This window comes from Aptenodytes forsteri, unplaced genomic scaffold (assembly GCF_000699145.1).
Source record: "Aptenodytes forsteri isolate BGI_AS27 unplaced genomic scaffold, ASM69914v1 Scaffold142, whole genome shotgun sequence".
NCBI classification, from domain to species: Eukaryota; Metazoa; Chordata; class Aves; order Sphenisciformes; family Spheniscidae; genus Aptenodytes; species Aptenodytes forsteri.
Genome location: NW_008794598.1, coordinates 5,712,076 through 5,722,521, shown reverse-complemented (window position 1 = coordinate 5,722,521; position 10,446 = coordinate 5,712,076). Strand labels below are relative to the sequence as shown.

The 10,446-nt window shown below is 49.2% G+C and overlaps 1 protein-coding gene across 1 annotated transcript in view; it reads left to right on the top strand.

Annotated features, from left to right (window-relative positions):
• PI16 (peptidase inhibitor 16) overlaps positions 1 to 231 on the top strand; it is a 6,364-nt gene extending 6,133 nt beyond the window's left edge. Inside the window, exon 6 of the mRNA XM_009272965.1 lies at positions 25 to 231. Within this exon, the coding sequence (XP_009271240.1) occupies positions 25 to 231 (207 nt within the window). The remainder of the gene's footprint in view (positions 1 to 24) is intronic.
• Positions 232 to 10,446: the final 10,215 nt, after the last annotated feature.

Sequence of the window (10,446 nt, the reverse complement as noted above, 5' to 3'; positions counted from 1 at the left end):
CACCCACCACAACCACCACTACAGGCCAGCACCCACCACGCCAAAGCCCACCACAACCACCGCCCCAGCCAAGCCAACACCCACCACACCAACATCTACCACTACAGCCAAGCCAACACCTGCCGCTACAACATCAGCAAAGCCAAAACTCACCACTACATCACCAGCACCTACCACAACAGCAAAGACACAACCAAAAACTGCCACAACCACAAACCCAGAACCCACTGAAACAGAAAGACCCAGTCCTACTGAGGCAACTGGGCTAACTCTTTCCTTTGAGCCCACGTTAGACCTGGATTATGAAGTATCTCCAGAAATAGAGGTAGACACTGGAGAGCCTGTTAGTCCCTTAACTACAGAGAATCCAGCCTTATTAGAAAGCATGGACACAGCCTTCAACCCCAAATCAGTCCCAGAAACAAATAAAGGGGTCAAAGAGGACGGGAAAGAGAAATCAGCCTTTTCCAGTCCACCTCCATCCCTCAGCCAGATTGTTCCAGAGATCAAGTTAGGTTTCAATAAAGCTGAGCTCATAACCCCCTCAAAGCCAGTGGTCTTCAGCCCTGAAGAGCCCACCTTCTTGCGCTTAACATCATCTTCCAGAGAAAAAAAAGGGCAGAGCCCTGCTTTCCAGACCTCCCTCTCAGGTAAGGTAATTGTGGAGTCTGTCCTGGCATGGACCCTCAGACATTCAGTGATCCCCAAGCAGCATGGAGAGCGCTTGGGAGGAACCAGTATCGGACTGGTCCTCTGGATCCTCTTCTCATATGTGGCACCAACCCTGTTCCTCACTCTTTCCTCTAACACTGAAAGGGGCTGGTTGGATGTCTCGTTCGTGAAGCATGGTTTTGTTTACAGCCTGCTCCCCACTAACCCACCAGCTGTGTCACGCCTTCGCTGGATCGGTGCGCTGCTACCTCGCGGTGTCTTGGTGCACGTCACTGATGGACCTGCATGAGCGGGAGTTTCTCTTTTGTCCAGATCTTCGCCTCTAACTCCACGTTTTCTTCTCTTCTGCCAGCAGGTGCCCTGGACGCTGAAGAACTGGAGACAAGCTCAGACCAGACAAGTGTGGATCAGTCCACGGCTGGAGCCCCCAGTACCTGCTTGGGGCTTTCACTCTTCCTCCTACCCAGTGTCATCCTGGTGGGCCTTCTACTTTGAATGGTCTTTCTCAGCTGTCTCTGCACCAGTCACCAAGGCTTTCTTCAGCATTGGTTGTTCCACAACCCTGGTAGGCTTGGGAGACACCATGGACAATTCAGGTTGACATGCTCTCTTCTTACGCTGCCTTACCTGCTCCAGCCCCGACGAGCCAAGGGCAGCTGGCAGTCCCATGGGAACTTGGTCCCCTTCCTGAGGAGACCCAAGGGCAGGAGGGTGTCTGCCATAATGCTGGTGACCTTGGATGCTTCTCCCTTCTTCCCAGCCAGCCTGGGCTTCTGGTCTGTTTTCAAACTGGAAATGATGAGCTATCCCACCCACCTGTGTGGCTGGCAGGCCCCACCATACCGTGTCCCCAGGGAAAGCAGAATGATTTGGAGTGGCGATGAGACGTGATCATTGGTTTTGGTGTTTGTCTGTAGATGAGACATGGTGGTTGCGTTTGGTGTTTGTCAGGATGAGTTTCCAACAAAAATGCTCTTTTCCCCTCCTGATGTGTCTGTTTGTCTCAATTTTGGAGAAGTTTCTTCTCTTTCCTTCTTGTCCAAAAAGAGTGGCGCTATTTTTTTTTTCCCCACGGGAGAGGATTTCTATTTCCTTTCTGGTTCTGGTATAGCTATGGCCAGTACTACCCAGATGTACTCCTTTCTCCTCCTCCTCATACCTCTGCAACCCTTGCCTCCTTCCTCTCTTCTGCTCTCTACCGCATGTACCCAGTCCACAGTTAGTCCATTGCCATGACTTTATTTTACGCGTGTGCCTGCACCTGTGTGCATGCATAGAAGAAAAACCTTCAGCGCTGAAGAGGAGTTACCGGCTCCTTCATACAGCTTTCTTCTGCATGGCTTCCTTCTTTGCATAACTTCAGTGTATTTGAATTTAGATACAGATCCCGGTTGACATATATTTTGCGTGTGGTGGAACCTGGTCCAGGAGAAACAAGTCATCACGTGTGCTGGTACAATTTGAGCTCAAGAGAGCCAGGTGAATGATGTTAGAGGTTACCAGTGGTTCCAGGACTCGTTGGAGGACCGCTTTCATTGTCTGGGACACTGTGTGTTTTATTCCCCCATGTCTCTGCTCCCTTCGCCTGAGGATTCCCAGTAAGGTGTGTTAAATATGTGACAAGCTTTGCAGACCGGTGGAAGGGACTAGGAGATACAGTCCCTTCTCTGGTTGGTGCGTCCTTCGATTTCTTAAACAGATGAGGTGGAGAATGACCTGAAGGCCAATATTCATGTCCTCCCCCATGATGCTGTGTCCCGTGCATCCCCAGAGCATGCACTGAATAAATCCTGTTGTGAAAGTCTGTTGCGGGGTGTGCAGTGTCTCGCTGGGGGATCTGGAGGCTGGGGGCCTGCTTATTACATCTGTAAAATGCTCTTGATTGTGTGCTTACGTAGAATTGCCAGAAGACAACGTGGCTCCTGGGGGGGTGCTGAAGGGGTTTTTTTGGCTTTCCAAAAGCATCTGGGTGCCGGTTTTTGCAAGGTTGCAACTTAATGTTTTTAAGCCTGTGTAAAAGCAGCAGAAGGGGGGAGGAGATTGAGGATGACGCAGGGAATATTCCCTGAGCGCCCAGCTGAGTGCAAAGCAAAAATGTGTCCCCACCAGGAATTTTTGGGCAAGGAAAGCAAGAGGAAGAGAGCTTGGAGGAAAAAAAAAAAAGAGATCAAAACTGGGGCTGGAGCGCTTCTGGCTCCCTGTTTTGAGAGGCCCAGCAGCCAGCCCTTTCCCACCCCAAACACACACTTTTTCATCTTTGCAGCAAAGAAAGAAGTTAAATGCAAGTGTGTGTCCCCAGATCCCGTGTTTCTGCAGCATTTTCGCTGCAGAACATCACCCAGCTGCGAGCAGCACGCGGGGAAAGGGCCTTGCGAGGCGTCAACTCGCAGCACAGGAGCGACGCTGGGATCAGACCTCTGCTTTTTGCTTTTCCCCATCCTTCTGCCCCTGCTTTGCCTGGCGAGGCTGCCCTGCGGCTCTGCCTTTCCCTTCTCCCTGAAATCCTGCTGCAGGAGCCCAGCAGCACCAGCTCTCTTACAGGAAACCAGCTGCCTGCGGGGTTTTTTTAGGTCACGGTCACCACTAGCCCTGCTAAACGGTGACCGGCAGATGGCAGTGGGAGAGACACCGCAGAGAACTGGGCAGCTCTGAACTCGCTACGCAGAACCCCACAGAGAGTTTAGTGCTTTATTTAATCACAAGCATCAGATGTAGTTAAGATTCAGATTAAAAATAACCTCCTGCCCAGGTGCCGTGGCTGCTGCATGCTCTCGTTGCAGGCAGAGCTCCTGCTGCTGAGCTGCTTTCGGGGAAAAAAAATCCAGCCTTGGGTTAGGGACAGATGATAGAAATGATTCTATGATTCTATGAAATACAGCCGGAGCGGCTGCTGTTCGCCTGTTGTAAGGGGCGAGGGTTCAGGCAGGGATGGAGCTGGGAGACCATTTCAGGATGGTGACTGTTTTTGCATCTGGGTGAAGGAGACTGTAGCATTAATTCCCTATAAGCAATAAAAAGAGCAGAAAAGCATTTCTCCTCCCAGCAAAATCAGGGCATTTGGTCAACACCTGATTTTTTGCAATGCTGGATCCTCCACCCTGCTGAGAGCCATCACAGAGCTGGGAGCAACAGTGCTGCTGATTAACAGCATTAGCAGAAGACCATCAAAATAATTCTAGGATTTAAATATTTTATCATGATTTTGGGGCTAGTGAACCTTGTAAAAACTGTTGAGTTTTGTTTTCCTTAAGGTTTTGACTTCTGGAGACACGCAGTTGTGCAAGGACCTATTTATAGAGTTCCTTGTAACAGAAAATTCAAAACCAGAAAGCAAATCCCCTTTCCTCTTCCCCCTGCACCCCAGGACAGCGGGGCTGAGCCCTGCCAGCACGGGCATTTGGGTTGGTTTGGTTTAATCCTAAATTAGGGGGGGGTTAGGGAAGGAGGGAAGGTGACTGCACGGCAAGGGCAGGGTATGGTGTGATGCGCAGGGGAGGACACGAAACATTCAAGGGAGACTTTTGCAGCATTTCCACACCATTTGGGGGGTTGGCATGAAGGATGCTCTGGCAGCAGGCAACTCCTGGAGGGGAAAGGAGCCAAGACCCTGGCAAAGATGCTGCTGGGTCCTGGCAGCCCCATAGCCGTGTGTGGTAGGAGGAGGAGGAGGCATTTAACCACCAGCTGTGGTCAGTTGGGTTAAAATCATGGGATTTGTGGTGTTTATAAGGCTTGGCTGCTGCATTAACCCCACCTGCTTGGTTCCCTGCCCCAACCCCAGGTCCTGTTTCCCAGCAGGGAGAGGGACATGCCCGCTGCAGGTTGAGAGGTCACTTAGCTTCGTGCTCCTGAAGCTCCCCTGAACATGGTGAGTCGGAAGGGTTGGAACAAGCATGTGCACCATCCTGGGGGATTTGCAATTGGGGCCATGATGCTGGTAGGTCCGGCTAGCTGCCCAATATTCCCTCTGAGTACTGGGGCTGAAAGTGCTCTCGTCCTGCAGTGTCCCCAGGGGTGCCGGTGGGGACCCACCTTTCTCCCTCTTGTTTCCTGGCTGCTTTTTGCTAAAAGAAGGTGCCTGCCCCTCCTCACCATTGCAGCCAGTGATGGCATTGCTGCCACAGCGCGGCTGCCCCGCTGAGACGTGCCTGGGCATCCTGGCCAGCGAGTTAGCTGGGTGTCCCAAATATCCATAGTTATAAGCTCAGACAGCCTGCTAACCCTCCTGGGCAGAAGCTGCCCTTTCCCGTATACCAGGAAGCATTAGAAAAAGTAAATATTGCCTTGCCAGGTTTCTGAGCCCTAGTTGTGATTTATCAGAGACAAGACGATGGGTTAGTCGAGCCTGGAAGTCCCTGTGTTCTGCTGTTGTTGGTATCGGAGTTATAGACGTGCTTATAGCGAGGACTATCCAAGGCAGAAAGAAGCCCAACCTGCAGCCCTTGAGCTGACTGAGCGTGAGGAAGCAGGTTAGGGCTTCGTGATAGGATTCGGGTTGGCCCAGGAAAGCACATACTGACAGCCAAAACGGATGGTCTCAGCTGCTCGGCCAACCCAGTCTGCCCCACATTCTCATCGTGTCCTGGCTGTGGCTTCCCTTGCATGATCAAGATTTTGGTCAACCGGAGAATTTGGTCAGTGACACGCAGGAATGCTGGCCACCCCTCTGTAGGTCCCAATTCACCAACCAAGCTCACTTCAAGGCAATAAAAAGACACTGTTTTTAAAAAGTCAAAACAAGTTTATTTTCACAAGATAATATCTCCAGTAATATTTCATTCATGGCTTCCAGCTCACACAGTTTCACTGCTTGCGATTCTCTGCATTAACATCAATGCAATGGAGGGGGACTGAACTGCATTCATTTGGGACACACAGGATTAGTTCTTTTCTAGGGGATACCTCTTAAATATGAAGTGGATGTGCCACTCTGTTCCCATCCTTGTGGTGCTATTTTGGTACCTTCCAAGTAATTTGCGGGTAGGAGCCCTGCCCCTCAGCAAGCGGCTAGAGGATAATAATGCATCTAAGAGGACCAAGCTGTAGTTTTGCACAGCAAGTCGCCAGGACTGCTGAAGAGCCGGATTTATGGAGAGAGGACTGCATTCCTTCACTGCTAGACACTGCGGCATCCCCACCCACCAGCTGTTGCCCAGCCTGAGGAAGTCACGTCCCAGCCTCGCCGCAGCTATGCCCCATCCCGAGAAGCAGAGGAGCCTTAAACAGACTGCTTCATTTTGGGGAGTCCTATGGCCCAAGCAGTCAGGTCTGGGTCTCCTTGTGCGTTTCCTCAGGGTGAAATCTGAGGGCTCCAATTTCTTTTTGCAGCTCTCTTCCCACTTCATCTGAGAAGGTGTCCTCTGCTTGCCCTCGCTTCCCGATGTCTCAGATCTCACACGTTTCCCTGACAGTGAGATGGCAGCGATAGTGGCCTGAGATGTCCTTCAGTCTTGAAGAACTGATGCAGCCCTGGTCGTATTACAGCTCCACTCACGGTCTTGATCCTACTTACTTTGGAATATGGCAGAGGGATAGTCCCATCTGCTCCTAAGAGAAGAAATAACGATTCTCTGTCCCTTGTCAAGTGCCAGAGCTCTAAAGCATGCTGTCTTCTCATATGTCTGTTGTCAGATGACAGTGCTACCTGCCTCGGAGAACCCAGAAGGATTAGGACTTGCTCCCTTTGGCTCACATCTCTTCCTTACCTGTCTCCCCTCTAGGACAGGGTGTTAGTCTGAATCATTGGTTTATTCTATGTAAATACACAGGAGCCCAAATCTCCTCATCAGGGTTTGCATATAAGTGAGTTAGGTTGATATGGATTATCAAATCAGAAAGAACCACCCTCTAACTCTGTACCATGGGAGAGCTGGGAACTTGTCCAAAACAGAATGCACTTCCTGAGCAGGGGCCAACCAGCCAAATCTGATCAGCTCCCAGGGCTTTGAGTCCACAGGCTAAGCTTGCTCTTGGATCTAGTTCTTAACCCAAATTTCAGAACTGGGTGCTACAAACTTAAATCGCAAGCTCAGATCTATCCTCTTTGTACCAAAGTATCTACTCCCCTCCAGACTTGAGAACAGACCAGAAAAGAACTGCACGCTTAAACCCTTTACAACTTGAGCCCATCTCCTGCAAAAAAAGAATAGAACTGAACACCAGGAGCTGATGCACCAACTCATTTCATTGTTTCTCGTGCACCCATTAAACAGAGACGTAATGTTTTCTGTAAGTAGGTGGCTCCATGCTCATATGACTGAGGCACGGAGCAGTCCCTGGAAGAATGCAATCCTGGATGCTATAAAAGAAGACCCACCGAGTTGTTCAACAATGCCATGCTGTGTTTTGGGATCCTCAACAGAAAGAACTGATGCCTCGGGAGCTCTGTGGGCTGAGCCAGTCCTCCAGTGGTTTTGCTGCTCTTTAAGGAAGGCAATAGACTGTATAGTTATCACCTGAAATGGGATAAAATCCCTCCCACCAAACTATACAACCTACTACCTCACCTCCACAGAGCAGTACAGAGGTCTCGTCTGATTCACGGCCGTATCACTGGCTTTGCATTACTTGCACCACCTGCCTCCATGCTTGGTGTAGAAGTAGATGACGAGAACTGAAGACCTGACTGTCTCCTTAGGAAAGACAGTAGATTGTATAGTTAGCTCAAAGGGAGGATCGGACTCCACAACTATTCAATCTACTACCTCAGCCTCAAGGACAGCTTGGGACCGTGGCAGTCTAACGCAATGAAATGATCCTTATCCAGGCATCGGCTGCTCCACGGCTCCTGTGAAGAGAAATGCATGAAAATTCATCAGACTTCATGATGTTAGGGAAAAGGAGTCTCATACCCAACCTTGTGTAGAGCTCCCTTTCCTTCTTTAAATCTCCTTCAGTCCCCTTAGACTATACTTTATCCTTGGTAATCACACTGGCTGCAAACTTTATGCACCCAAGGGCTTAGGGAAGCAGCAGCCCTCTCCTTTGAACCCAGGGCCATACATGCAGATAGCACAGCTCTCCTGAAACTGCAATAACTCCAAGTAACATACAGCCAGGCTGACCTCACCTCTTGAACACACAGCATATCTAGAACAAACCTGCCAGACCAGATAAGAGAATCCATCAATTTAGCTGCTATGCGCTCCAGGGAATTGAGCAGATTAGAAATAACTGAGTACAAGGAAGCTTTTAGGCTGTAAATGTAATGGCATCGAGTACATCAAGGCAGATCTCATTTCCTAAACAAATGAGTGCAACAGGCAGGCTTGGTGTCCCTTTAATGCTATAGCACAGCCAGGCAATATTAGCATGGATCTGAGACAGACTGGCTTCCCCCCAAGCCCTTGGCTCACCTTCTGAGACATTTTCATTCTCTGTACACCCAAATACAGATGCAAGGTATTAAGTTGGTAGTTTAAAAGAAACGTGTGAGGTTCTTTTGCAATGAGAAAGAATTCCCCTTGAAGATTAAAGAAAGACGTAACGAAAAGGGAGCCACCAGTAGCACATTAAGCGGGCTGCATGTGCAGCACAGCAGAGACCCAAAGGAGGACTTCCCATGAGAGCTCAGCAGGAGGTGTCCCCAGCCTCCCCAAACATCTGCTGAGTGTTGTGGTGAGAGAGGCAGGGGCTAAGGCAGAAGTCCCTGAAGGGACAAAGGCTGCCTAATGCTTCGTGCTTCCACAGCGAACAGGCAACAGCCTAAATAAGTGAGATTCCCAAAGATTTGGTGAACTATTGCAGCTGGGATCCTTGAGGTGAGAGTTTAGGATGGCCTGGGGTACAAGGATATCTTTGCAGCGAGGTTTGGAAAGTGCCCCTGTTCCTTTGCAGAGCTGTCCAGAAGTCCTTCTCACTGGCATTCAACACAGTCCAGGTAATTCTCTTAATTTCCTTTGACAAACTCAGCCTTCACAAGGGATGACCTACTGTGCCAGGCCATCTGGCCCAGGCCTCTCCTAGTGCGACAGGCTATAAAGAACGTCAAAAAATCAGTGTTGCAGGACTGATTCCTATAGCATTTAAGTACCCGGCCCACCCACAGTGCCAAGTACCTTGCATCCCAAACAGCCTTCTGATGGGAAATATTATTCTTCCTGTTTTATTGGCATAGAAAGTGATGCACAGAGGTTGCACATCCCTCCTTAGGACGTGCAACACCAGGCAGAGCTTCACCGAGGTTACAATCAGGCTCAAAGGTCCATCCAGTCTGGCACAGGCCACTCTGCCTCCTCAGGGGCAGAAGTATTAGTTTAGACTAAAGTGTTTCAGCCTGCCAAAAATTAAGCTAGTGCCACAGGCATCAACCAGAAGGGATCATGGTGGCAAGAAAGCCAGTGGTTGCTGCAATGGTAGAGGACTGGGGAGGTGGGTGGCCCAGATGATCGCATCAGGTGATGCATATAGCAGAGGACACTCATCTTCTCTGAAGAGACTCTTGGCAACTGACCTGGAGGAACAATTTTTCCTGATTCCCAATCTGGTGGCTTATATTATTTTAAGCGTATAAGCAAGATGAATAGGCCAGGCATTTAAAAGGTCACTCTTGATACCATTGCAGAGAATAGGCATTTGGGCCACTCTCAAACTGTGGGTGGGACATTACATTAAATAACTCCTAGTTCACATAGATCTAATTATACATGGAGAGAAAAAAAAATCCCTTCTGACTTCTATAAGTAATCCTGAAAACTGGAGATTTAATTATAATAATTGTCTTAACGAGTATAGGTTTCGGGAATACCCAGCTGCTGACTCTGCAATCCTGATCTTGCCAGGATCCGTGAAGAAAGGAGTCAAACAGGAGGATTTAGGAATACTATGCTCGGTAAGGATCACCATGACCATCCTACCCTTAGTATCACTGTCACACTTGTTTGTGCTAGGTGCTATACAAATGGCAATCAGAGCAAGCCCCTCTCCTGGATGGCTTGTGGTCTAAACCATCAAGACAAAAGATGGGGAAAGAAGGAGAAGCAGAGAGGTGACCAAATTTGCCAAAGATCACACAGCAAGTCCATGGTAAAGCTGACACTGGAACCAGCCTTGGGAAGTCCTGCTCCAGTCTGTCGTCACACTGCCAGGGCAAAGGTTTGCCTAGGCCAGCCTAACCAGGTTAGGACAGGTCGATATCCACCTCTCCCAACTGTCTTTGACAGAGAGGGAAAAAGTGATGTTCCATTTTAATATCTGCAGGAGAATCATAGATCCTGGGAGAGAGAGAAGATCACACACATACTGGATAGCAGCTCAATGGGAAAACCCCACTGGGGTTTCACAAAGAGGCATTATGAATTAGTCATATATCCATGCAGCCATAAGATTTGTGCAAACTCTGTATCTACCGAGATTCTCAGCAAAAATCCCAAGGCAATCGCCAAAGTGAGCTGCGTTCCAGCTCTGCCCTGCTTTCCAGACACGAAGCCTTCCCTTCTAGCATATCGCTGCTGAAGCATTAGATTTACAAGTGCCTGAATGTGATGTAGCTATGCAAAATTCTGGATAAAATAGCCAGCAGGGTCTGTAGGAGTCAGAAGCCTATACCCCAAAGCCTCTCACTGCCTTCTAAGTTATTTAAGCCCAGCTTTCGAAGATTTTTGGATACTTGACTGCTAAGAACTGGACCTCTTTTTGAAAAACACCATTTTCTGTGCAGACGTTAAGGTAGTGGCACTGCAATTTCCCCTTCCCAGATTCATATGAGTCCTTCAAAACTAGCCAAATGTGATTTTTGTGAAAAAGCTCAGTCAGTCTCTGCGAGAGACTGCAGGA